The 27,571-nt window shown below is 42.2% G+C and overlaps 2 protein-coding genes across 17 annotated transcripts in view; both read left to right on the top strand.

Annotated features, from left to right (window-relative positions):
- Positions 1-18,906, top strand: part of LOC139629195 (partitioning defective 3 homolog) — a 237,741-nt gene extending 218,835 nt beyond the window's left edge. For all 12 annotated transcript variants that reach the window (XM_071491678.1, XM_071491674.1, XM_071491677.1 and 9 more), the window contains 3 exons: positions 4,839-4,962; positions 10,602-10,744; positions 15,025-18,906. In XM_071491678.1, coding sequence (XP_071347779.1) covers positions 4,839-4,962; positions 10,602-10,744; positions 15,025-15,421 — 664 coding nt within the window. In that variant the 3' untranslated portion in view covers positions 15,422-18,906. The remainder of the gene's footprint in view (positions 1-4,838; positions 4,963-10,601; positions 10,745-15,024) is intronic.
- A 6,657-nt stretch (positions 18,907-25,563) lies between these two features.
- The window catches only part of LOC139629823 (neuropilin-1a-like), a 177,891-nt gene continuing 175,883 nt past the window's right edge, over positions 25,564-27,571 (top strand). For 2 of the 5 annotated variants that reach the window (XM_071492709.1, XM_071492708.1), the window contains exon 1: positions 25,587-25,985. The gene's annotated coding sequence lies outside the window, so the exon portion shown is untranslated. Of the gene's footprint in view, positions 25,986-27,571 lie in introns of all 5 variants that reach the window. The other 3 variants (XM_071492705.1, XM_071492704.1, XM_071492710.1) reach the window with 3 other exon arrangements.

Raw genomic sequence — 27,571 nt, 5'->3', positions numbered from 1 at the left:
TTCGATCAATAGACCTGGATTATCATCCTCAGCATCTCAGTTCATTTTTCACAGCAGAGAAAGGCTCCACCAGCTGCTCTCTCTTTGTCAGAGGATGTAGGGGCCTAGTTCCCCCATCTGATAAGATTACAGAAACTAACCGCCACGGCTGTTGCGTTCAGGAGTGGGGTGGGGGGGGGCACTGCTTCCTTGCTCCGCGTATCGGTGCATCAGTAAATGTTTATTTAACAGGCAGGCAAGTTAGTCAGCACAACAGTCACATTTGAGATGGGAATCCCATGACTACCCGTGCTTAATTAAATGTTTAATTAAGACGGTAGGTTTTTAATTAAAAAGTTGATCATTATGATTTAAGGATTATTGGCAAACGAAAGAGATATCACAGAATATAACTCTTGTATTATCAAGAGCAAGGTGTGATTCTGTATGAATCTGGAGCTGTGGAGATGTTTAGCATCAGGGCAGAAGATGCCCTTTAATTTAAAGAGATGAAATCGACTCGGATGAGAATAAAGAAATTAAAAGAGCTTTAAGTCTCGCGCACGGCGCTGCATGTGGCTTGGGGGGAAGCTTTCATCTGAGACTTTTAACCAACAATGTCACTCTTGTATCCTCAAGGTCAACCCTCTTGTAACCACAACCCACAAGGGCCCTCATCACAAAACAGACACAAGGTTGACTTGAATCTCTCCACTTTGTAGGCCTCTGCACCCGCCATGCTGCACATGCTCAGATGGTCTCTGCGGGCCAGCTGGTGGTTAGCGGGGTCATCTCCAGCTGTTTCCTCGTTTTTACTGCCCAAAACTGTGTGGTCACCCTCAGCATTGCATTCATTTCAAGGGCACGTTGATCCACTGAAGGTTGCCAAGTCTTCGAAATGGGTGAACGGTTGTTAGATTTATGCCCACGTTCAGTTGGTGGTAGGTCTGAGTGATGCTCCTATAGGCATGGGAAGAGCAGCCTGTGTGAATGAGGCCATTCATTTGTAATCCACAGGATTAGAGCTCTGTCCATCAGCTGCCTCTGTCACTTACTGTACATTGCCCTTTAGAGGCCCTTCCTTCGATCTGTTGGCATGCTTTGATTGGGATCCGTTGAAGCAGCATCACTGTCACAGGGTATTTTAAAGTGACAGCACAGATCTGATAAATCCTATTAGTCTAGGGTTAGGTCCAATTTGGACCACTTCCTCTCCTATGCCAAATGAAGCAATGCCTTCCACTGGCTGTCTTTAATCGCTTCGATCTTTCTCTCAACAATTAGCTTCTTTATTTTTAAATCCCTGTGTTTTACCATGCAGCTTCAGAACATATTGCAGCTATGTGGTTTAGGGGATCAAAGTCTGATCACAATGCAGACTTCTCAAGTCCTACAGAGGTACCATACTTTCCAGCCTTAAAGGATAATTCCTGTTTATTACACTCCCAAGTCTTGTATTTGTCAGTTTTATCAGTAATGGTGACATTGCTTTCACCAATTGAATTGCTCAGATCTTGGATCTTGGCAACATTGCTAAAAGGCAAAGTCAATAAGAAAAAGTGGTCAGATGATCTCATGTTTTATACAACCCCCCGAGATTGGTCAAACTTTTTTAATAGAGAAAACAAAGATGAATGGTAAAACTATTCCCCAGACCGTCTGTTATAAGCATCCGCCACAGTTTACAAACAGACTTCCTGTGTCTAATTTTAGCCAAAGGTCAAAAATAAGACCCAGCTACAATTTTCCTTTGAGTGTTTCAGTCTTATTTTCTAGCAACACCTCTATTTCACCACACTACATCTTCTCCAAGCTCCCTCCTTTCTTCCTTAAGCTTAAGGCCAAGACAGACAGACAGACAGCTTTTCAGAGGGCACGCCCGACCATGAAAGGCAGGGCGCATCTCTGCGTAAACAGCTTTTCTGGCAGCCCAGTCAGCAAGCCATAGTCCTGTTATTGACTCCCAGAGACACTCCACTCAACAAAGCCACACAGTGACCTTTCAGCCTCACACACCAGTGCCAGATATTGAGTGAGCCTGCCCAGAGGATGAAGCTCATCTCAGACTAAATCTCAGCCCGCTGCTCCTCCACTGTCTCTGGGGCTTTTCTTTTGACAGTACAGTTGTGTGGTGTTGCTCTTTCTTTGATTGATTTGCAGAGTTTTGTCAGACCAGAGGATTGGAGATCTCTGGTTCCTTATTTGAGTTTCTCTTCTCTTGAGTCTCTCAGGCAGGACTCCAGCATATTAGCTGGGTCTACAGGTTGCCTTAATGATTATATACTTTTTGATTACAGGGTTGAGCACCTACCTCAGGAGAGGGGACGTCTTTCATCTGACAAACACTGACCTTGAATTCTGACTGGACATGCACTTATTTTCACTGCGGATCCCCCGAATCCTCATCTTTTAGATGTGTTTTTCTTCCTCTTTCATACAAATCTGTTTTTCACGTTACCTACTACCAGATAAGAGCCTTTCCGTTGAAGCCGAGGCCTTGACCCGTAGCCGCAGGGTCACACATGTTCCACGTATCGGGTCAGCTGTGTTCTAAGGAGGCCAAGTGGCTGTGTTACATATCACGGAGATTAGCTGGATCACATATGACAGGTTCCCGGTCTTTAATAAGGCTGGATCTGGCTTTTCCATTGTGCATGTCTGGAGTTAGTAGCTGCCTAATCTGGGGCTGCTGTGTTTTAGGTTACAGTATTATGGAGCTGCTAGCTGGTTGTTTTGTGATGGATGAAATTAATTTAGGCAGTTATTGCAGCAATTTTGTGTTAGATAGAGTCATAGTTTGACCTCATGGAGATAAATTGTTATTTTAAGTATATTTTAAGTGTGCAGTTCCTGTCATAACCAGGCCAATACAGATGTGATTCATTTTTTCTTTTCCTGATTTTTTTATTTATTATCATTTGTTATAACTGTATTTTTCATGTCAGCATTTCAGCGTACCCTTCAACAATTTTTAAACAGAATTTTTAAGCTGACCTTAAGGTTTTTCTAAGTAAGCAGAAAAAGGTTTGCAATACTGAACTCAGTGGAGCTTTGGGACTGGAAAGAGTTGCAGGTTTGACCTTTTAGAATTTTAGAGATAAGACAGTCCCCAGGAATTTCCTGGTGAAGTTAGAAAGTTGAAAAGTCATGCTCGGAGTCAAACCCCCCTCCCGCTGGTCCGTAATTCACCAACCCTGACACTGCTATTCACACACAGTTTGAGTGGGAAAAATGTGTTAATTACTTTCCTCTGTAGGAGCCAATATGAATTTAACACCAACCTGTCTTTACATGTATGTTCTGTATTTCTTTCCATTCAAGGGCTCAGAAAGTAGCAGAAATATCTGTAAGATGCAAAAGAGATATGAAAATAAATCAAAGAAACCTTCAGCAAAACCAGATGGTTGTCAACAAGGAACACATTTGATGCATTAAGTGTCCTGTCCAGGTTGTAAGTCTAAAGATGAAGGCTATGTCCACACTACGTTTCAGTTTTAAATCTCAACACTTTCATCACTTTTGCTTTATTTTCGCCTGCCATCCACACTACTCCTGAGTTCCTAAAACAGAGTCATTTAGTCCTTTGGTCTAGTTGCTTAAAAAACAGAGACATTTGGAAACAATGATGTAGACACCCATGGTCGCTCCCTGATTGGGTTTTATCAGCCTCAGCTACCAGTGGTGAAAGCAACGTGAGTAGCGAGTTACAAGTGTTACTGACCTTGCAGCTGTTGAACAGTGACATTCTTCATTTTAATACTACAACTGTCTTTGCTGTTCCTGGTTTGTTCTATTTTCTGCAACTTATCAACTGCAGAATAGAAAGTCTGCTCCCTGTTTACACTGGCTGGGGCATGCCCAGTGTACATAATTGGTCATGTGATCTGTGTTTTCAGGCGTGGTACTATGGACAGAGACAGTTTCTAACACAGAGCTAAAAGATTTTGTTTTTAAAGTCTGTTTTAAAATGAAAACACAGTAGTATGGACGTAGCCTAAGTCCAAAATGGCTCAGAACTGAAATCTGAGATGTGAGTGTAGTTAATGAGATGACAAGAGATTTCTATGAATCTGCTGGGAATCTGGTTTGCATACTTAATGTCCAAACATGTAAAATCCAAAAGTCTGAAATGGTGAACCTCAAGTGAATGGAACAATCTTGGGTGTGCAGGTGATGTAAGAATTTCCAAATGTCTTTAATTACCCGGTAACTCAGATGTATCAGACTTTATCTGTATGACAAAGACACAGAACAACTATTGACAACAAGTCATGTCTATGGCCTAATTTAGTATTAAACATTTTAGACTCCACGGCATCTGCAGTGATGTTTAGAGTTGTAGAGCCAGATGTAGTGAGTGACCAGCTACAGAGCATTTGTTCAGTGCACCATGAGCGTTCACTGAAGGCACCATGTTTGATGTCAGCACCGCAAGGCTGCAACAGACAACAGCAGTGCAGCCGTTAAATGATTTGAGTCTGGGTGGAGGAGGAGGAGGTGGGTGGGGTTGTGGTACTGCTCACCGTTCACCGCTAGTCTTTGTTCATTGTTATGAATAATACATCAGAGACACATTAGTTTGATTCATATTGCTGTTGGCTCTGCTGTGAGCCCGCTGCTGGCTCTGCCTTCACTTGTCACGTTTTACGCCCTATCTGGGTTGAACGTATCTAGGTTGCTTTGCCAGTGTCAACAATGCATTTGATCAATTCACGGACAAACCACGTTGGTCTTTAAAGAACTTCATCCTGCAGGCCATTTCCGCCCGCGCTGATGGAACCAGGTCACTCGTTCACAATGGACCTCTCACACTCATCCATCTTCTCCCCCTCTCTTTTTCCTCTCTCCCCTCTCCTCAGTAACCGGCTAACCCCTAGCAACCACGACCGGATACAGAGGCTGAGGCAGGAGTTCCAGCAGGCCCAGAACGTCCCGGAGGACCCCGACGACCGCAGGAGGACCTACAGCTTCGAGCAGCCCTGGGTGAGTGTCTGAAATGGCTGGAGCCTGTAACTCAAATCCCCTGCCGGCCCGGAGAGGATGGCTAGACTGTAAGACTGTTAATGTCGAGAGACGACCTCTGCCAGACCAAGACTCTGGACATCTTCAAACTTGACTTCAGATGCTAGCCTGAGGAGAACCGGAGTATGGTGCTAACCATCACTAACCCCACTACTACCAGTCATGAACAAGACTGATGACAACATCACCCTGTCTCAACCTTGTGGTTCCCCATTAACCTCCATGTACAGCTAACACACCTCACACTCGAACGTTCAACCATCTGCATGCAGGAGTCTCTGCACCCCCCGATACAAACACCACTAACCCCACCCACCTGTCACACCCTACTGTACTCATCCATCATGTGTCTGTCAGTCATCCACATGGACCCCGCCCACCACCTCATGGACTTGGGTTTGTCTTCACATTGTTTCTGTGTACGGGGGGGGGGGGGGGGTCTAATTTTTAAATCATGTTTTAACTGTGCCTTTTTTACAGTTTAAAAATAGGCTCATGTGCATTTTAACTGACATATTTAATTCAGAGCCTCACCGGCTAAGATCAGGGTTAATTAGTGCTTTCTGAAGCAACATGGGGTAAGAATAATAAGCGAACAAAATCTGAATGCACTCAAAGTTTTTTGAGGTGATGAAACCGCTTGTCATATTTTTAGTATTTATTTTAGTGCTCCCAGCTTCCCTGCACTTCACCTCAAGTGTACTTGGTTTTACATGATTTTGAGTATCAAATTATGATTATAAGATCAACCACCTGTAGCAGATTTTTAATCTTTTTTTACACACATGAGGAGTAATTTTCACCACATCCTTCTGTCTGCCTTGAGACAACGCACGTTTTTGTTTATTTCACACATTTTCTATCACAACATTTTATAATACAAACACATAACCACACAATACGTATTATTATGCTATGGTGATAAGCAGCACAAAAGCATGTTGTCTCAAACTAGACACACAGGTGTGTTGTAAATTACTTCTTTTATATCGAGCAATATGAGTCGTCCTTGTTGGTTGAGTCACTACACAAGGTCATTTTTACATACGCAGTTGTGTTTTTGTATATTTCTGTATGATTTCTTTTTACTGCTGGTAAATTTCCCGCTGTAGCCTTTGCCCACTCTCTGATGTGCAATGGGAGAATTAGTTGCTACAATTTGTAATTGAAATGAAACGATAAAGTGAGAGCTCACGAACCAAATCCTCTGTGCTCTGGCTTTTCTTTTCTACCTGATGAACCCAATAAAAATGTGTAGTTTTGTCCTGCGTTCGGGCAGTGATGACCGGAGTGGTGCGTTTCACTGGGATGGACGGACTGGCACATTCCAGGCGCCATTGTGCAGCAGAAAGCAGGACAGTGTGGGAAAGAGGAGCGCAGGTCACCTCTCCCTTTTATCTCCGAACAACCAAACGTGCGCTCAATTAGAGAGCTTGACAATACTGCAGCATTATGTTTGTTTACATCAACTGTAGCATGCTTTGCTATTGTTGCCAGATTCATTTTCCCATGAAAACTTAGTAGCAGGTAATCTACACTCTAAAAATGAAAGATTGTTCTAGCTTCCTCAAGGAGCTTTGGAATATTTTAGGGTTCTTTACCAGATAAATAGATCCATAAACGTTTTAGAGTCAGGCCCCAGAAAATATTAAAGAAAAATACCTTTTCGTAATCACGTTCTTCCAGGAAACCCCTTTGGCTCCACAATGGCTTAAGCCTGGAGAACCCTCTAATGGTCTTCTTAAACCCCCTTTACTTAGCCAGGGTGCAGCTCACACTTGCTGGAGTAATAGCATGTTATTAGACTCATGCCCTGACCATACTGCTGGGCCATATGGAAAACAGGAGAATGTGTCTTTGAAATTCAATTACCTCCCCTTTGCATATATTACATTTTGTTACCTCATCTGAGTGATGTGCTGCAAACCTCAAGGAGCCAGTGTCCTTTTTTCTTCATTCACCTACCACTGCCCTACTTACAGTCTGTGCCTGGACAGCGCCTCACATTCCTGTGTCGTTATTTAAATGACAGGAAAAACATTTTAAAGCCAATTAGACTTTAATGTGTTCAACCTAATTAGGTTTACAGAGAAAATAAAACCCAAAGTAAAGACGTCAGGCTTGGACTCGTGACGGACGTTTTCGAAACATCGACATTTCATCAGTTCATCTAAAAAACAGAGAGATTAAGTCTCTATTGCTCATACGGTGGGAGTTGAATGCCGAACCCTGTTGGTGTCATGCCTCACCGATTAGAGAAATGTCTCTGAACAGCCATATGGAAACACTCACTGTGTTGCTGTGCACCTTTCGAGCCAGGCCCGAACAGTCAACCTCAGCCTCACCTCTTCATATCACACCTCCAGTGAAACGTCGTTGGAGCTGTCACACGTTCACAATCCATCCTCTGTGGTTCCCTCGCCCAATTATCCATTTTCAGCTCAGGCTGTTTTCTTAGTCGTCCCTATTTAGCCGCACGCCTTAAGTCAATACAATATCTCTTCATTGCGATGTGAGCCCCCTACTTCTTCTGCTTCTTTTTTTTTTTTAACCATAGTTTGGGGAGCAGGGGGAGGATTGTGGGTAGCACGGTCTAATTCCATCAGGATGACTGATGCCCGCTCTCCCAGCAGCACCGCGCCAAGCTTTATTGCGCTCATTTATACCACTATGGGAATAGAGGAGTTCATTCAATTGATGCTGGGGGTTTAGAAAGGGCATAATATTGCCTCTTGTATTTTACTGCAACATTTTAATACTGCTATTATCTGGATTCCTTTAGGGTATTTTCCCCTCCGCTCTGCAGTCACCATGTTCAGGCAGATGAGCCAACATTCCCAGGAATATTCAACACTCCTAAACCGCTAAAGGGATTTCTCTTTTTTTTTTTCCCCAAGTGAAAAATATTGGGACTGTAATTCACGCGGGGCCAATTTAAATTCAGATATGGAATAAGGGGTGTGTGGGTGCCCCCTCCCTTCCTCCCTCCCTCCCTCATTGTCAGGCGAGGAGCCAGGCATTGCCAATCAATCCCAGAGATGATTGCCTCGGCATCGTTTGGTTTTAAAGGGGAGTGTCTCTTTAGCACTCTTAATCGTTTTATGGTCTTCCCACCAGCTGATGTCCACAGTGCTCCCACCAAGCTCTCAATACGTTGCACAGCCATAAAAGTAATTGGATTGGCTTTGTATTACGGCTGCACACAAATTATTGCACCCACACCACTAATCAACATCGGAGGGATGGTAAGGAGTTGTGGTACAAGAGTGGGCTGCACCTTGAGGTGTTGCTGAGAAAGAAATTATTAGTGTATATTGTCTGTGTGTGTGTGTGGGCTTGTTTAACTATATTCGTGTGGCCGAAAACTGGGTGCCTACTATACTTGTGGGGTCCAAAATGCTGGATCCCACATTTTAAATGGCTGTTTGTGGGTTAACAATTGGTTTTAGGGTTCAGGTTAGGTTTGAGGTTGACAATAATCCAGGACATAGAAGTATAAACCCCTAAAGAGGCTAGTGATTGCAATATGTCAGGGGGGGTTCTCACAAGTAGAAGGACAGGTGTGTGTGTGAGGAACAATGCTTCAGTATATTTTTAAAAATGGCTTAGAGTTTGTGAATGCAGGGATAAAATATGTCTATTCATGAACTGTCAGTTTCTGTTATAAAACCATAAAATCTGCAGATACCTCAGATGTCCCAGTTTGTCTACTACATGTGCACATAGACACAAACCTACTGTGGCCTGTAGGTGTTTATCTAAGGGTGTTTGTGGACAGGGGGGGGGGGGCACTGTCACAATGTCAACAGGCCGAGTTGTTGTCTCCTTCATTAACACCCACTAACATCCATCACGTCTCATCACTTTAACCCTGCTCTGAGTCTCCAGCATGGCCCCTCCCTCACTTCCCCTCCTTCTGTCTGTGTGTGACTCACCTTCATTTTGACCTGAGAGGAGACGAGCTCAGGGTGTGTCTGCCCAACTAACTGCTGGTAAGTGTCTGTGGTCTGGACTGGGGGGGGGCTGTGGGAGGTTTTTTTGTGAGGTATCCTGTGTCTGGGAACTCTGCCAGTTTTATTGGGCTACTGTGTGAAAATCCTGTTGTGGTGATATTTGTGCTTTAAATTTGAAAAGGGACATTTCCTCTTTTATCAGTTTGTAAAGATTATATTTTGGCATTTTTTGCTATGCATTTGCCTCGTGGGTCAAATCTATGACCTTTCTGCTAGAGAACATTCAGATCATAACATTCACATCCAGAATTTTCCAGTTTAAGACGTTTATTTGTTCAAGCAGTGATAAAACCTATGATTCAAAAGTGATTTTTACAAATATATTCCTAATTAGAATATTTGAGCTTGATTAAAAGAGACATTTGAATGGATTGCTGCTCATGTTTTTTGTTTTTCTATAACTAAGTTAGACAAACAAAAATGAATGAATGATGAAAATCACCATAACTGGAATTTCATGTTTATTTTTAATCATCGATGTGTCTTATTAATGGTACTTAAGGTTTGTTTGATGGAATGTGGCTTTTAAAGTTTTATTTTTTGATGTTAATTGGAGATTATTAATGTTATTATGCAGTGCAGCGTACAGTATACTGAATGTTTGAAATGTGGAGAAGCAATTACATAAAAAAGAGTGATTGGCCTTATTCACATAAAGCTGCTGATTTCACATGTTGTGAGTCTTCGCACCTCCAGAAACCTCCCATTCATCCATCTATCTTGCATTAGCACTGCAGGCAGTTCTACATCATGAATGTTTAAGTGAACACAGAAAAGTAATCAGTATTTATTTAACTCGGTGAGTGTATAAAGTCCCTGCAGTCCCAGAGTCGTATCAGCTGTACGTGAGAACACGCAGCTCTCTGATCGGCACAAAATAACTGTCACCAGAAGGTTTCTCGTAGCGTAGCTTCAGACACTTCTGTTCCCTTTGGAGCTGAGATAAGGCAGCGCTGCAGCTTTACAGGGTCGGTTCACGCATATGATGAAAAAGAAATACACTTTTAGACTCGCCTCTAGTGGTATCTATCCATGCAGATAGTTAAGAGATATGTGTGAAATTTCTGCTGCTGCTCCAGCACAATGGAGGCGAAGGGAGTTTTCTTTGTGGGGCTTACAGCAGTGAAAAACATACACACAGTTATAGCTTCAGATTATCCTTCCGGCCCTTTAAGAGTGGATTTAGATAGAAGACTGACACCGTATTGTACCAACATTATTATCATGAAGGTGGTCCATAGCAGTGCAGTGAATAACTGTGATCCACTTATATGTGATGTGTACTGTTTTCATCCCTAAATGGACCAAAGAAGAAGAAATTTCCTCATTACATGTTGTACTTAGATTAATTTAGTAATATTGAATCCTATAAACACTCCACTTCATATCTGTCCTGTGCACGTTCCCATTGATTTCATTGGACAGTATTTCAATCTCATGTGGATTATTGTCAGATTATAAATGAATGAATTGGTAGAACCATTCCTGTATTGATTGTGCCCATGATGATGATGATGATGATGATGATGATGATGACGATCTCACTGGGAACGACAGCTAACCGAGCTGCCGTCTCGCTGTCTCCAGTCAAACACCAGCAGCAACGGTCCGGGCGGGTACAGTCAGCCGGGTCGCCACTCGGTGTCGGTCGAGGTTCAGATGCAGAGACAGAGGCAGGAGGAGAGAGACTCGTTCGCCCAGGCACAACGACAATACAGCTCCCTACCAAGGTAAGACTGTGTGTGTGTTTGTGTGTCAGGTTTGATATGATGTTGTGTTTGATGTATGTTGCTGCCTGTCTGACAATCAATATGTGCTAAGAGATTGTGTGTGTGAGAGTCTGTCTGGGGCAGTGTGTGTGTGTGTGTGTGTGTGTGTGTGTGTGTGTGTGTTGAATTTTCTTGTGTACCTGCTGTCTGTCTAATATGAATGTGCAGGAGGTTGTGACTGTGTTTGTATCTATTTTAGATAAGTAAGTTGATTTGATGCACAAGCAGTGGTGTGTGTGTGTGTGTGTGTGTGTGTGTATGTTTGTTTGTGCACTCCTGTCTGATTATGCCAGATTCACTGTAATAGCTTTGTGACAGTAATGATAGCAGATCATATATATAACATCTAAGTAAGAAGCAGGGTCATGGCTGGTTATTTTCAAACCACAAAACTACACACACACACACACACACACACACCCTCATCCTCAGGATGGACAGATCATGTTACCCTCTCACACAGATGTGACATGATTGCTTTGCTTTCCCTTAATGTAATTCCCTTTGATCTCCATGATATGACTGCCTGTTGTTCCAGGAAGTGCTGAGGTGTGTGTGTGTGTGTGTGTGTGTGTGTGTGTGTGTGTGTGTGTGTGTGTGTGTGCATGGTTAGAGGTAGAAGGTATTTAAAGTGACTTATCAGACACATGTGGACATTTTTTTTTCTTCTAAAAAATAAACAGTTTAGTGTTAGTAATGGTAAAATTAAGACTTTCAGAGTGAACATTTCAAAATAAAATGAAACAGCATGTTTGTGTTAAAAATCAATATACAGATACAACTTTTGTGTCTGTGGCATAAGATTAGGTGGAAAAAACATTCACTCATGCATAAATGTTGTAATTCTTTATAGTACAAAAAGGTTTCAAGAAACTGTGAACATATAGATAAATACTAATACATTAATACATAAATTACATAAATTCACATGTCTTTCAAATAAAAATCTTATTACTCTATCAAGTTAACATAAAGAATCCTAGTTGATATCCCAAAGGTCCCATTTGCTTTCCACTGATGTAAAAATGACAGCTCCTTTCCACGTTCCTTCCACAGTATCCTGTTTTAACTAGAAATGCATTAACACATTATTTCAAGTCTCAGTATTACAAGCATTTAGCATTTACAAGCAGCATACAAACATTCAGTGAATAGTTCATATCACAGTGTAGCTTAGTTATATGCAGAAAAGTGTTTAGTAAGGCTGTTGTAATACATTATTAAACAATGACATTAACATTATAGGGGGACTTAAAGTGTTGCCAGATACATTTCAAAGTGTGAACTAACACAGTGAGATTTTTAAATCAATCTGCAACAAAATTTAATTATAATGCAACAATAAAGTAACAATGACAAATAGTAAATAACAATAAAGATGCTCGCTGTGATGGATTGCACAACTAAAATAGGTCTCAAGAGTCTACTAATAGAAATGAATGTAAACCAGTGGCTGCTCCAAATAGTGTAAATATACATTCACATATCCATTACTTAGAGTCCTGTAATTAAAAATGTATACCTGAGCTAACATTTACTGGTACGGACCTTTTAAAGAAGTCTTGTCTTGTTATTGAATCAGCTCAGGTGTGCACTGTCCAAGAGGAAATGTTATTCAAAGTTATTAATATGTCTCCCTAAGCAGTCTCTAATTACTCCTTCAGACCCTCTCCAAGGCCAAACCAAGCAGACCCATCCCAGAGTACATCATCAACCAGCACTTACCATATACATATACAACATTAAATACATTATCTTCTGTTGCTTCACTGTCGTGCTCTAATCCACTGTTATCGACATAAATCCTTTCCTTGATAAATATTGCAGGCAGCTGTGCTGAAAGATTAATGAAGTACTGTCTCGCTCCAGCGGTCAGAGGCAACATCCTGTGGCCACGTCCCTTCACTTTCCCACTAATTCCATTAAGAGGCTGTTCTGTTTGGATAAACCCGACTGTGGTATCTCGAGAACGCTAACTATTGTTTGACTTAGAGGATACCATTGTATGAAATCAGAGGCTGAGACAGAGTAAATGTGGCGTTCAGGAGATCATAGCCTTGATGGGATTCATATGGGGGGGGGGGGGGGGTCCCGTACTGTTCACACAGGGTGAAATCCTTCATGAGAGCACGCCTCTGGATTCTGAATGGAGACGTGATTAATGGCAGTAGCGCTCCTCAAAAAAAAAAAAAAAAACGGCTTTCATTTTAGATAAAGGTCAGTTTCCTCCTGGGTGAGACCCTTCCCCAAACAAGGAGCTGTGAGTGAAAATAAACTGCTGCCATTTGAAACAATGACGCTGGATGAAGGGCCCTCATATTCATCACCAAGCAGTACCATTGATCTCCGAGCCAAAGTAATGCCATTATGAGAGACCGAAGGCTGGGCTGCAACAGCTGCAGTGGCATTTGGTCTCACTAGTGTGTGTCTGCATGCATGCATGTGTGTCATAACCTCATGTCTATCTGCACTGCACTACAACCTCTCTCTGTCAATCTTTCTCTGTCACCTTTCCCACCTTGTGTTTTTTTTTTTGTGGATTATCTGTCATGCTTCACCGTGTGCATGCACAGAATACGGAGCAGTGTACATCTCTCTGTATTTACCACACATGTACATGCTCCCCCTTGGCACAGTATCAGACAGAGAGAGGGAGCGATCTGGTTTGCATTTCTCAGCAGGGAGGCAGACCAGCTTTGGCCTCTTTGTCAACATATGAAATGAAATCAGATGCCGGGGAGGCCCATCTCTGAAAATTGGAATCACTCAACCGTGTGCAAGAATAAACCTGGGCTATATTCTCCTATCTCACCGATCGAGAAGCGTATCCATTCCCAATAGCATTCAGTCTCTGCTGAATAAAAACAAAGGTCTTTTCTACTCTCATTAAGGATTTTTCGCCCCTTCCTCCTCAAATCCAAACACAGGAATAATACGATTTCTTCACAGCTGGCTGATAAAGCTGCTAATTATGCATGGCTCTGAGTCAAAAGCCCATTGATGTTTTTTTTTTTTTGTATGTGTGTGTGTGTGTGTGTGTGTGTCTTCTTCTTCTCTGTCTCCGCTCTCGTTTTTGCCTTGCCCCCGAGATAAACGGGTGGAGCTGTCGGGCTCGGGACACTCATGCATATCGTATGGGCTCACTCAAACACACACAAACACACACTTACACAGAGGCACGGCTGCCACAAAGAGGCCAGCCAAGCAGAAATGAGAGGTGATGTCACACATCTGGATTTTTTTTTTCACCCCCCTCTTTCTGGTAAAGGGCAGGGCAGACCCGCACAAGCATGACAACCAACTGTGCCTTTAAGACACTTGTGTCAGGTGTCAAATATCAGCCTGCACAAATCCATCGAGGACAAGATGGTCGCCTCATTTTTCCTGCCGCAAAAGGTCTGCTATTACTTTCTGTCAGATCCAATGGATGTTTCTGCCTGTCTCCAAATGGGCCTAATGGGCTGGAAGGGGACTTTGACATGGTTAGGTGTCCCTGTATGTTGTTACCGTGGGCTGGTACTTGCCCAGAGGCACTTTGTGGGGCTGTAACGGTGCCTCATTGTCATTGAATGTGATGTCTTAGCTACAATGCGACTGACAGTACAATATTTTTTTTGTTGGGAAATCCACATATTAGTGCATCTCCCAATAAATAATGAGTTTTCAACAAAGTTTCTGTTGCTGGTGATGTTTTTCCTGTCAGACCAGGTCACAACATGTGGCTGAGAGGATTCAGTCTGAGTGTCACAGAGAAATAAAGTGTCTGAGTGAGAGAGCATTGCTTGGCTCATACAGTTAATGTAACCTGTAGCATCAGAAATCCCATCTCTTATAAAATCATCATTATTTCATTTCATTTATTTCACACAAATCCTAATAAAATACAAGAAAGCAGATACAAACATGATTATAGCAATGGGTGAATGGCCCAGTCACTGCATGTACAAATACAAGTTTGTCACTTGTCTTTATACATTTGTTTAAAAACCACATAAACACCCTCACGAATGAATCATATTCTTTCTTACAACAGATGTTGGTTTAATGTGTTCTGAAAATAACTACTGTTAATATGGCATGACTCCTTGAAACCTGTCATGACTGTGTCTTAAGCCTGTAAATAAAGGAATCCAAAAACAGATCAAAAGCAGTGGTGAAACAAATCATTAACGATCATGTCAAAGACGCTAATCAGACCACATCTCACATTTCCCTCTCTTTGTTTTCTGTCTCTGTACCAGGCAACCCAGGAAGAACCCTAGCTCCATCTCCCAGGACTCATGGGAGAAGGCGTACCCACCCGGAGAGGGCTTCCAGACAGCCAAGGACAACCCCAGGTACTCCAGCTACCAGGGCTCCAGGAACGGCTATCCAGGTGGCGGGGGTGTCAACGCCAGGGTTCTCCTGGAGGCCCAGGAGCTCCTGAGGCAGGAGCAGCGGCGCCGAGAGCAGGAAGCCAAAGGGAAGGTAATTCAGGAGAGCACGGGAAACAGCAGCTACGAGGGGTACTCCACGGCTCACCTGAAGGACCCGGCCTCCCCCAAAGGTCCATACCGCCAAGATGTGCCACCTTCACCTTCGCAGTTAGCGAGGCTTAACAGGTTGGGGTCGGAGAAGGGAAGACTTTTTTATTCCTGAGGACTGTTGCTGGACTTGATGGATAAAGAGCTGAAGAGAGAACTTTTGGCTCAGGAGCAGAGGGGGGGGGGGGTTACCTTGAAGAAACCGCAAAAGTGGACACTATACATCTTGACAAAGGACAACCTTAGAGGTCTTATAGCTTAGCGATGAACTTATAGGTAAACAGCTGTGAAGTGTACTCAGTATGTGGGTGTTTGTGTTCAATCCCTCACCGTGCCGATGACCTATACAGTAGTCACTCAGTCACTCGCCCTGCTACAGACTTGAGATGCTCAGTGCCTTCTCTGCATTCACAAACACGACGCTTGTTCGCAGTCACCCACTCTGACTCACAGCGATCTGGCACCGTCACGGACTGACAATCAAATGGGCAGACAGGCAAGTGAGTGGTCGCTCTCTTTGAGCCCATGGAGAGGTGTAATTTTCTGTGTGTGGGCATATGACGAGGAACATGTTTCACGATCGAGTATGTGTGTTCGTGGCTTTACAGGGTGTCCTGTACGGGTCACCCTTTCTTCACCTTCACTGAAGTTAACGCCGCTGGCTTTTCTCTGCTTTCTGTTTTCTCTACTCCCAGCGTTTTCTCTTCTGCGATGGAGCTGTCTCACATGAGTGCTCCCAGCGGGGCAGAGAAAACAAGGCAAAGTGTATGAAAGAAGCGGGGCACAGTGTGTGTGTGTGTGTGTGTGTGTGTGTGTGTGTGTTATTAATAAAAAAAGCCCCCCTCATAAATGATTCATATCATGTGTTATCTCCGTGAGGGAGACCCAAGCAGAGAGGGTAGACAGCTCTGATCCTGTGCCTGGCCCCCCTTGCACTGTTCTGGGCTTGACTCACTGGCCTGCCTCCCTGTCTGTCTGGAGCTCTGGCTTCCATCCTCCTCTCGTTCTTGTCGCCTTTCATTACACTCTTTTCTTCTACCTTTCTGCTCTCCCCTCCTCGCTCATCTCCTGCCTTCCTCTCATCTCACCCCTCCCCTTCCCTTTACTCTTCCTCCTGCTACCCAGTACCACCCTCCTCCTCCTCCTCCTTGTCTCCCGAGTCAGGCTCTGCACTGAATTTTTCATCACAAGCCACCTGCTGCCTGCCAGAGCCAAAGAACGCTGCCACCAGAGGCACCGACAGAGGGCCCGGCTTCTGACATAAAGACAGGAATAAAAGCATAAAAAAAGAGGGAGGATAAAGATGGGTAGAGAGACAATGAGCCTCCCAGTGTGAGATTAGCTGCAGCTTTTCTCCTATTTTTAACAAAAGGCAAAATTGTCCTCAGAAGTCGATTGCTTTGGATTGCTGTAATTGCTTTCTCTATTTTCTTACCCTTTTAAGCGTTTAACTAACACATTTCTCCAGAGTGATTTGAAAGTAGGGAGCAGGTAGGGGTGCCATCTTGCTTAAAAACACAGCAGTCAATGGATGAATGGAGGGCTGTTGTTTTTTATGTTTTTTTTGGGGATGAATGAAATTACAAAAAGCAGAGAGCAGATTGATTTTATTTTCCCGGGTTTTCTGGTGTCATCCTAATACAGTGGAGGTGAAAAATCTACAGAAATGCTTCCTTGAATTGACTGAATTTGTATAAAAACTGCTGACAGTTGTGTTAGCACTCGTCATAATCATGGTAGCTAACTGTCTGTTAACAGGCTTGTTTGCTCATTTGCTAACTAGACAATGAGTTTATTCAAACCATCAGCTCCCGTCTTTACTGTACCGTTCAGACCGAAGCGTAGCCTATAATCCATTTTGTGAAAATAATGTCATTTTGCTAACTTCTACACTACTTGTGTCAGTTAGCACAAAGATCCCGGTTGACATGTTTGTTTGCTTTGTGGGCCCTGGGTCCAAACAAACTTGCTGCCTGTCTATTTCATCTACGTCAGAGCACCGACAAACTTCTCCAGCCTCCTCGTCAGCAGCCTGAGTGAACATTTATAATCATGGTTCCTTTGTGGAGCAGTTTAATCTCACCTCACCTCAACTGTATCAGGGTGGAGACAGAAATCTGAAAATCTGACTAAATTATACCAAAACTATCTGCATGATTAGATGACACTGGTGGTAATTTTTTTTTTTTTTTTTTTTTTTTGCAGTGCAGTTTTGATTATGAATCATGCTAGCCCAGAGAATTGTGTCATTATAACCTGAGAGTATTCTCATTTTCATTCCAGTCAAACTCTACACCTGCTGATTGGCAATTTTTCCACCCAGAGAGGAGGAACTAATCAGTGAAAACAGCCGCTGTAGCTGTAGGTCGGGGGGAAAAAGGAGACCCTGGGCGTTGATCACACACATTTAAAACTCACTGCCACAGCCCACCTCTGTAATTGTTGCAGTAGGTGGCAACCGATCCAGTCTGAACCTGCCCGCCTTTGACATCACTAATGTCCGTGATGTGGCTGCCTCTGCCTGCAAAAGCGAACAAGTGAGAGCGAGTCGAGGTCGAACTTAAAGCAAAAGGGAAATGCACAAGAATGAATAAATAAAGCTGTGGAAAACAAACAGGCGGCACTTAATTGCCCTTCACTCCTACATACTCTCCATATGCGGAGCGAAGCTGCATGACATGCATTATCTCCTGTTGGTTAATGAAGGTCCTTGCTGGGAAAGGCAGGGGTAAGAGAGGATGAACGACAATGGAAGAAGATGAAGAAAATTCAATGCCGTTGCTTCAGTGTGTAAACCTGTATCGTAGCCTGAGGAAAGTTCACAGTACTACTTTGCATTAAGCTGATAAAGAATTCCCGTCTGCATTATGGATGTACATGGGTGTAACAACACAAACACAGGGCCCTTGCCAGTGTATGTGTTTTTATATCCACAAAACTGTTACCAAATAAGACACAAACTGTGTGAGATGAGGTCTGAATGATTTTATTTTTTGTTAGAAGTGTTTGGATGAGCGGCCAGTCCTTCCTGCTGTGAACACTAGCACGTCTCCAAATGCAGACCAGCACATTTAGAAGGATGTATTTGACCCCTTTGTTCTAAATGTCATTGATTTTGGTGTTGTGGCTGTCCAGTTGCAGGGGTCTAATAGCGATAAGTGCCTGAGATAATATGATAATATTTTACACAAAGAGGGACACGATGTGATTTGTTTGTCAGTGACACTACAGCACACAAACTACAGTGTGTGTGTGTGTGTGTTTTTTTTTAACATTTTTAATATCATATAAAAAATGTGTCATTTTTGGGGTACTCCTTCCTGAACCTTTTTTATTTTATTTTATTCACAAGAGCCAACACTTACAAGCGGTTATCAGTGTATTTGTATCCTGTTTGACATTGCCTTCAACCATGCTGTACCATGATGTGTTTAAGTATAAAAAAAAGAATGGAAGCTAATGGAAGCTGATGTGCAATTGTTTTGTTTTGTTTTTCCAGAAAACTTTTACATGATATATTAAGAAATGTATACAGCCACTTTTTCCTGTACATATCAAATTTAGAATAAAACGGAAGGCTGTTCCATCCTGTTTACAACCTCCCTGTGTCTGTCCTACCTTTCCTTTGCTTTTCCTCGGCCCCGGCTTTCAACCAGGATCAGACAAGTCTTCAATTAAGCAGGAAGTTATTCTGCTGTCAGACGTCAAATCTGTCAGGTCTGCTTGCTGATGTCTTCTTCTGAAACCGACGGAGAGTTTGATGCATGCAAAACATAGAACGTACAACGTGAAAGATCATTAATTCCTGTGGGGAAATGGTGCAGCAGCTGATGCTCAAACACAAGTACGACTAATATTTGGCCTCTGTGCAACGGCACTGTCTACATGCGTAACTGATCTGTTGACTGCACTGATGTAATCTGTTGTGTTTCCTGTTATTAACTCCAGCCTCACTCCCATTGTCCCTCACAGGGGACCTGTTGAGCGGCTCCCTGCTACTGTTTTTTTGTTGTGAAGGTCAAAGGGGAAGTCCTAACCAAATACCATTAATGCTACTTGAGCCAGCTGGCTGTGTGTGGTGGGAGAAACTGAGATCTGTGAACAGAGGAAGAAAAAATCCTGTCACTTCATCCTGTGCTTTTATCCTTCATGCCAGTCTCTTCTTTTTATTAACTTCGTAGTGTGAGATTCAGAGGGAAATGTGTCACCATATTTTTTGCTCTATGAAATTTTGAGTTATAGACGGTTGATAAACTTCAGAGCGTTTCCTTTTCCTTTAAAGGAAAGAGCATTTCCTTCAAGGTTCACTAAGGAAACACACACAGACACACATACAATAGTTTGCTCTCACAAGTGTGGGTTTGCAAGAACACAGGATGCTGTTTCAGCTGTCTCAGTCCTGTGCACATTGGTATTCAGATGTAGCTGAAATATGGAACATGCACATAGCTGCTTGGGTTTACTGCAGTTCATGAAAGACCATTTAAAACATGTATGTGTTGAACAAACAGGTGCAACCAGGCTTCATCTCTTAGGACTTGACTCTTTATCTTATCATGTTGCACACTGTCATTTGAGTTGTCTTGAGTTTAAAGGAGAGGTTGAATTTTCATTTAAAACAGTGAAGGTAAAAAAAAAAACAGAAGCTCCTCTACAAAACCCAGTGGAAATCAGAAGTAGGTTTACTCTTTAAACATCAGGCACAGAGCTGAGTTATTATTCCTTTCTGGGAATATCACCCTTTTACTGGGAAAACCACAATGACTCACCATGAATGAAATTTAGATTATAAACACAGAACTGCAGGTAATCAATCGTAACATGTTGTTAAGTCTCCTTTTTACTGTTACTGTTTGCACACTGCCCTGCACTTTGGTTTGGGGATCGAGTTCTGTGTGCCTGTTTTTTTGTTTTTTCAGCTGAATTGAAATCTTTAGTTTTTTGTCCAAATTCCATGAATTGAATTCAGCACAGTGTTTTGCAACTAGTGTGAGGTTCTGCAGTGTAACAAAATATTTATTTCATTGTTCTATTGCATGTTTCAATAACCAGATTTTGTTTTCTTCTTCAGTTTAATGATCCATGAAACAATCAGTGCATAACATGTTTTTGGCACATTGTCCAGAATGAGCATGGAGAAGTTCCATTCATTAAAGAGTTGTTTCTCTTGGCTGCACACAACACAACCACAGTGTTTCTTCATAGTGTTTGCCATTAAGAGTTAATATTCCAGTGTCCCGGCAGAAACTGTCTTACTGGTGAACCTTTGCCTGGTCCAGCTCTCTGCCAAAAGCTGCCTGACAGATCCAGAAACATCCATGGGAGATGGAAATGGCAGCTCTCCAGTGGAAGAATTCACTTCAATTAAATCATATCTTTATTAACGGTAAACATCAGGATAATGTGTTTCGGCATAAACGCTTTCGTCGCAGCATCGTACTTACCAGACTTGGCCAGGTTTTCATGATGCCTGTGGAAAATGATACATAATCTGCACAAGTGTGGGCGCAGCTGCACATTTCAAACTCTTGAATACAACTAAATATAAACAGTTATATCTGTAGGAAGCATGCACGTATGCAGCCCAAGGTGGCACACTTTAACAACCATAAATTATAATATAAATTGAAAGAGTAAATTTGCATTTAAATGATGCATCAATAATTAACATTGAAAAAAGTAGCTGGTTAATACTTTTAATCTCTCATTCTGTTTTTAAATGATAAAGTAATAACTGGATTTCAACATGTAATTGCAGAACTCATTTTAAATTAAATTAATTTGAAAGTAAAAAGTCCAACCCACAAAGCAGAAGCAGGAGCTCTGATTGGCCATTTGCATTATTTAAATGCAAATATAATTTATGTTGTAGCTGTTTGAAAATGAACCTTTTTTATCTAATCAGCCCAAGGGATGTGGTAGAGAAGCATCTGAACAACATGCACAACAGCACAGTGACGCACACAGCAGCACCAGCAGCATCCTGCTTCTAGAGGCCAGTAAACATTACCTTCTGTGTTATTCCTCCAGCAGCACTGCAACATTTTAATGTGCTCCACATCACCCCAGAGCAATGTCACGGATCATTTCAACCACAGCCCTTTTTTGTCAACAGAAAGCCACAACAAGAGGCTGCTAAACCTTTTATTTTACAGTCGCCGCCGCCATCCGAGCACCATGTCGCCATTAATGAAGCCAATTATTTTGTTTAATGTCATGCTCACCTCGCACGGGGGGAGGTTTAACCGTTGAGCTTATAGGGAGGTCGGATAACCGCCTATTCGGAGGTGACACCTGTTTCTGCTCACTTAAGAGTTTTTTTTTTTTTTTTTGCCCTTCCAACATTCATGTTGAGGAAGGAGAGCTCACAGATGACACCATCCCTCTGGAATTTGGAGGAGGAAGCTGGAGAGGTTGCAAAAGCGGGGGATGACACGGGACCGTAAATCAAGATGGTAGACAAAGGAAACTAACTGAGGAAGTTCTCCAGATATAACCTCCTTTCCAGTTGTCAGACATCTGGAAAGAGTTCTTTTTTTGCTATAGTATCCTGAAGTTTTTGACCTTCTCAATAACCACACAGACTCAACAATCTCATGTACGCATGTTGTTGACATTTAACATAAATTTGCCCATAAGCCTTTATGACTACATGTGCAGTTTTAGGACCTCTGCAACCACTAGTAGTAACTTTTCTAAAGTAGTATAGTAATCTGTAAAGAATATGATATGTATCTTTGCACCCTGTGTCAGTTTGTGTCCAAGACAAATTGCTTAACGTTTATCGACTCAAGTGACACATCGTATCTTAGTTCTTGTTGTTCTGCTTTATCTTCCTTAATTTTTTTCCTCCTCAGTTCCTCAGCCCTGTTGACTTGTAAAAAAAAAAAAAGAATTAATCCTGCAGTGTTTTGGTGTTTTATTTCATGTCACAGCTGTTTTCCAACTCAAACATGAAAAGCTCTTATGGTGATGATTATGTAACTAAGATGCAGAGAAAGGAGCTGCCTCTCCTTATTTCAAAGATGTATCTGTTCGAGGGCACCTTCACTTTTATTTTCTTCTGAACATTCAGGCTGAAGCATCTGTCTGCTTAGACTTATGAGAAGATGCAGGGTAATGGTAGCATAAAGCAAAGGTGAGAGGGAAAACAAGGATGGATGGGCAACAAACAACAAGTAAGGTCCTTGAAGTGGCCAAACTCACAGTAATAAATATAACCCAGCACTATCTCCAACACAGAAAAAAATAAAAGACACCTCAAACAAACATTACAACACTGATAAACTCTGGAAATCAGCAAACACAGACATGGATCTCCATCAAGCACGTAGCATCAGCAGCACAGAGCGGGGAAAACAACTTCCAGGTGCCCCAAATCCTACAAGCATCAACTCCGACAGGATCCTGTCCAACTTCTCTCTGTCAAATGCTGCATGAAATGACTCTAACACGCCCTGCTCTACTCTGCTTAGCCCCACTTAGCCATGAAGCCCCCCTCTTCCTGGATTTCATGCCTCCCGTCGCCGGACACTGAGCTTTCTGATGCTGGCAGGTTCCCAAGCTGGCTTCCGAGAGGATGAGCGGCTTGTATCCCTGGTATCCTGCAGGAACTCTGATCTAGAAGGAATGAGACGTATACGTGAGTCCCATAAACGTTGTGCCTTTAGTTGTAGGAAAGCCACAGACCACCTGACACAAAACTACTAAGAGTTACCACCGATCGGCTCACAGGAGAGCAGATCTCTGAGCTCTGCACAGGAAGACAGTTTTACTGCACTGGTAAGACTTAATCTTTTCCCCATCTCTGGTGGGAAGCACTCTTTGGGAGCCCTGTCAAGAACTGGCTCCAGACTGGTTGTTTTCCATGGCAAATGTACAGTAAAAGCTTTCATGAACTGGAGATAGGTTGTATCAATATTATGTAGTCAATTATTAATGGAGAGTAGCAAAAGTAGCAGCCATGAAAATTGCACATCATTAAATAAAAAAACACAGCTCATGTGGAAAGTGTGCCGTACACAGGGCAAAGCCGTGAGTGTTTAATGATTCTTAAATGATTCTTACTTTTATACATCCAGGTAACAGTGTTGTAATTTAAAGCTCAGTGGAACAAATGATGTTGAAACATTGTAATTGCAGCACCAGAATAATGATTATTGGCTTTTACTTCTTAGATTGTGTGTGTTTAAGGGATGAAGCCTTGGAGGGAACTCGTCATCATCCACCTGTTGTTCCAATCATTCATTTAGGACACACACCCCTCCGCTGAATTCATGTCTAAAAGGTCAAACATGAGCTTTCTGCTGTTTGACCCTCAGAAGAACACCTACACATATGTCAAAACTGGTCATTTTGGGGTTTATTTCCCCTCAAAACTTGTTCCCACACATACCAGTGCCTTTTAATTTGCTGCTGTATACAATCCACTCTAATCAACCAGGTTCAAACTCACCACAGTCGGCGTTCTCAGCAAATTAAAGAACTTTCTACAACCTTCTTTCAAGCCCACAGGAGGTGAGTGTTTCACATTTAAAAGATACACTTTAAATCAACTACCAGAGCAGTTTCATATCTGTCAGGAAACTGAAATTTGTGACACAATTGTCAGTCCACAACCAGGGTTCAGCAGGTTTATGTTGTCTGCATTTCATAAGACAAACTGCGGATAGTGCACTGCTGTTGTTAAAGACTTAATGTTTAATGATTCTTAAATGCACCTTACATTATGCTGCATAATGATGCTGCTGGTTCAGGTCTTGCATGAATGCACGACACTTTGCATTTACACCACGTGAATGATTACTGCCTAGATGAGACGCGATCATTTCAAAGACAAAGGAGAACAGACGAATGTTAATTTATTCTCATATACATTAGAGCAGAGAAAATGTTAAAACTTCTCAAAACCTTGTGGGAGAGGACTGCACAGTACAACCAACTGTTTGTATGTAAAATGAAGTTCTGTTTGCATTATTCATTTGGCCTTTGTAGGGAAATTCTTATTTACATCTCAACACGTAACTGATATTGGATCTTGGCCATGGTTTAACGGTTGATTGACAGCTTCATCTCGGTCCACTGTGCTGTTGCTTCTGGAGAACGTGACCTGGTGCTGCCCTTTTGGCGTAACCTCCCCTGCTGCTACTTCCTGCCCTAATTTTCACCATCCAGTAAAGAGGCAGAAAAAAATATGTTAAATAAGGGAAACGACCTCAGGGTTCAGGCCACATTTTTATGAGGCAGAGACAAGTATGCGGTGTTCGGTGGAACCAGATGTTGTGTGATCATAGGGCAGAGACAGGTGAATGAAGGGGAAAGTACCACCACCTGTGGGGGGAGGCGCCACTGTGGGTGACCATCTGGTAGAGGTGCTGAAAGTAATGATACATATACAACGAATTCAGAAAGTTTCCAGACCCCTTAATTTTTTCACATGATATTTTGTTGCAGCCTTATGCTAATAAATATTTTCCCAATATTCAATATTCATCAGATAATGATTGATTTTTTGCTAATTGAACTGTGGATTAGGATAATTAATCATCATGAAAATGGTGTCTATTTTCATTTTGTTGTTATTCTTTCATATTCCTCATATTATGTGGGGATGTTATTATTTTTGACCGGTAACAATAAAGATTCAGACAGGAAATGCAGGGAGAGATATATGACAAGCAACAAAAGCTCCCCAGTCAGAACTGAACTGGGGGCATTGGGGTTATACAGTGAGTCTTAACTGCCAGGCTACCAGATGTCAATGGCATTTTTTTCTTAGTGGAACAACAACTCCTCCTAAAAACACATGATCTTTGAGGTGTAAAAACCATAGACCAGTGGTGCAAATGTGTTATTTGTTTATTATTTATTATAGTTTTGTTTGTTTGTTTGTTTGTTTGTTTGTTTGTATAAATCTTACAATATTGAACTGACAGTCTCACATTAAGATGTAGCTAATGTCGAAATAGAGAACCTCCTCCCATTTTGTTAACAAAATAAAAGCGCAAGAATTAGCGTTTTTTTCCTCAAATGTATCTCATAGCTTTTATTATGAAAAGATCTGACAGGAAGTTTGAAAGGTTCTGTCGCTTGTTTGATAAACCTCTGAAATAGCGGACATGTGATGTGGCATGAAAAAATAACGCCATTTCAATGAATGATATATGACTGTGGCCCGTGCTAATTATTATTTAATTGCATTTTTATCAATAACTTTCCTAAAATCAGCCTTTGATTATGTCCTGGTTAGGGAAAAAATGGCCTGAGGCGTAAGGCGTAAAAACGTAAGCATAGACCGGGCCGCCATTAAAAAAAATAAAAAAAATAAAAAAATAAATAAAAAATGCAGCCAGTACAAAGAGCCAAAAACTGTAGTTCCTCGAATGGCTACCAGACTCCCATTTTAAAATACCCAATTTTACGGCAGAATTAAACCTGTTTACAGCCTGGTACCAGAAACGGTTTAAGTAACGGTTCAAACGACCGGTGGGTGTCGTCACACCTAACCGTCGCCAGGCGTCACCACTCCGAGTCAAATCAGTGAACTTGACCTCTCCGGTTTGTTTGGTGTTGGTGCCTTTTGGAGGATTTTTCATTCAAATATCGGACAAATAATATGGCTTGCTGCGTGGTTAATGGACCAGCAGAGTGTGAGGAAGTTTGTGCGCCTGTATTTTGAGGTGAGTGAAATTCTAGTATTATTGTCTGCGCCCGCCATACCTGGCCTGTTAGCTTAGCTCGTTAGCTGATTAGCCAGCAAAATGAATTAGCCTTAGGTTAGCCTTTGAGCAAGATGCCCAGATGTCCAGCTGTGCTAAGGGGTGCGTTTGTTTTCTTTCTTTGGATTTCGCAGGAATTAGGCGGGGTCAGGCACTGCCAAGATGGCGATGACATAATATTCCACTCTGACCTTAAGGTCTTAAGAAACCTATAGGTGACATAACTGAGGCTAAGTCCATCTTTATGTACACTCTATGGATATGTTCCTGCCATGGGTAATTTCGGTCTTGTGTGCTTTAAGGCTTGTTCTTTTCCTGTTTGCGAACATATATGTATTTGTTTGTATGTGTGTGTGTGTGTGTGTGTATATGTGTATACATGACCTAAACATAGCTTCTTATAAATATATGTGGGGGGGTTTATTTGATCAGGGAGGGCATGAAAATGATTTTCAGAGAACTGACAGACTTTTAAATGTGTGTGTGCATGTGTGTGTGTGTGTGCATGCGTAAAACACTGTCTACTTGCGTATCTCTCAGTTTGCACATACCCCATTATTTTCTCTCTTCCTCCCACCTGGTGATTTGAGCTTCTGATAAAAGAGGAGCACTCGATGATTCATCACTTTTTCTCCAACCTCCTCTTCTTCATCCCAGTCTTTATTTCCAGGTGAGGAGCAACCAGACAGGGAACATCTTTATCCTGTTTTAAGTGCAATATTAGAAGACGCAGTGCGACACTCACTGTCGGTGAGCCTCCTCTTACAAGTTCATATTTCTTTTCAGAGCCAGTTCATTCGCTACAATAGACTTGTGGATCGACCCTAAGCAGAGTGTGATTAATTCTGAGCCACCGGACAAGGTGTCATCCTCTCTCTTTGTCCCATCAGTCATCTGATGCCAGTGGATGGTAATCACCTCTTGCGTCTCACTGTGACCCCACAGATGGTTCATTTTGCTTAAAGAGCCACACCGAAACCCAATCACAAGCTGTGCTACCAGTTCTGCTTCCTTTGTGTTATTGACAATGAAATGTGTAGATGTTGTGGAGGACGGACAGAGAGTGAGTTCTGTGATGGTGCCAGTAGGGATGAAGATTAATGACACCGCCAGGCCTGTGTCTCCTGTTTAATAACGCTTATTCATCACTGTCGCTGCATGCTGACGGTCTTGCACCGCGCAAACACATCCACAAAAATGAGCTAAACACACACGTAATTCCACACACACATGTACCTTATAACCAGGAAGAGAGATTATTTTTTCCGCTTTATATTCACAATAGTTTATGCACGTGTTAGTGTTGGAGTAACTTCACATGTAAAGTCCCTATGCTGTGTGTGCCCATAAACATATTCCTTCTCATTGCAGTGATCCGGGTTTCGTAGATTTGCATACAATTGCACAAAACAAGTTTATCACAGACTTGTGGAGCATGTGTAAACATCTTTTATATGATTTGAAAGCACGGTGCACAACCATATGGCTTGTAGAGGAGATGAAAGGAGGCTAGGAGTAAAGAGAAACAACTGAATGAAGAAAAAATA

Source organism: Trachinotus anak, unplaced genomic scaffold (assembly GCF_046630095.1).
Source record: "Trachinotus anak isolate AG129_WGS33_773 ecotype Australia unplaced genomic scaffold, CSIRO_AGI_Tana_v1 ptg000012l, whole genome shotgun sequence".
NCBI classification, from domain to species: Eukaryota; Metazoa; Chordata; class Actinopteri; order Carangiformes; family Carangidae; genus Trachinotus; species Trachinotus anak.
The sequence above is the reverse complement of the archived record's forward strand: the minus strand, read 5'-3'. Positions and strand labels throughout refer to the sequence as shown.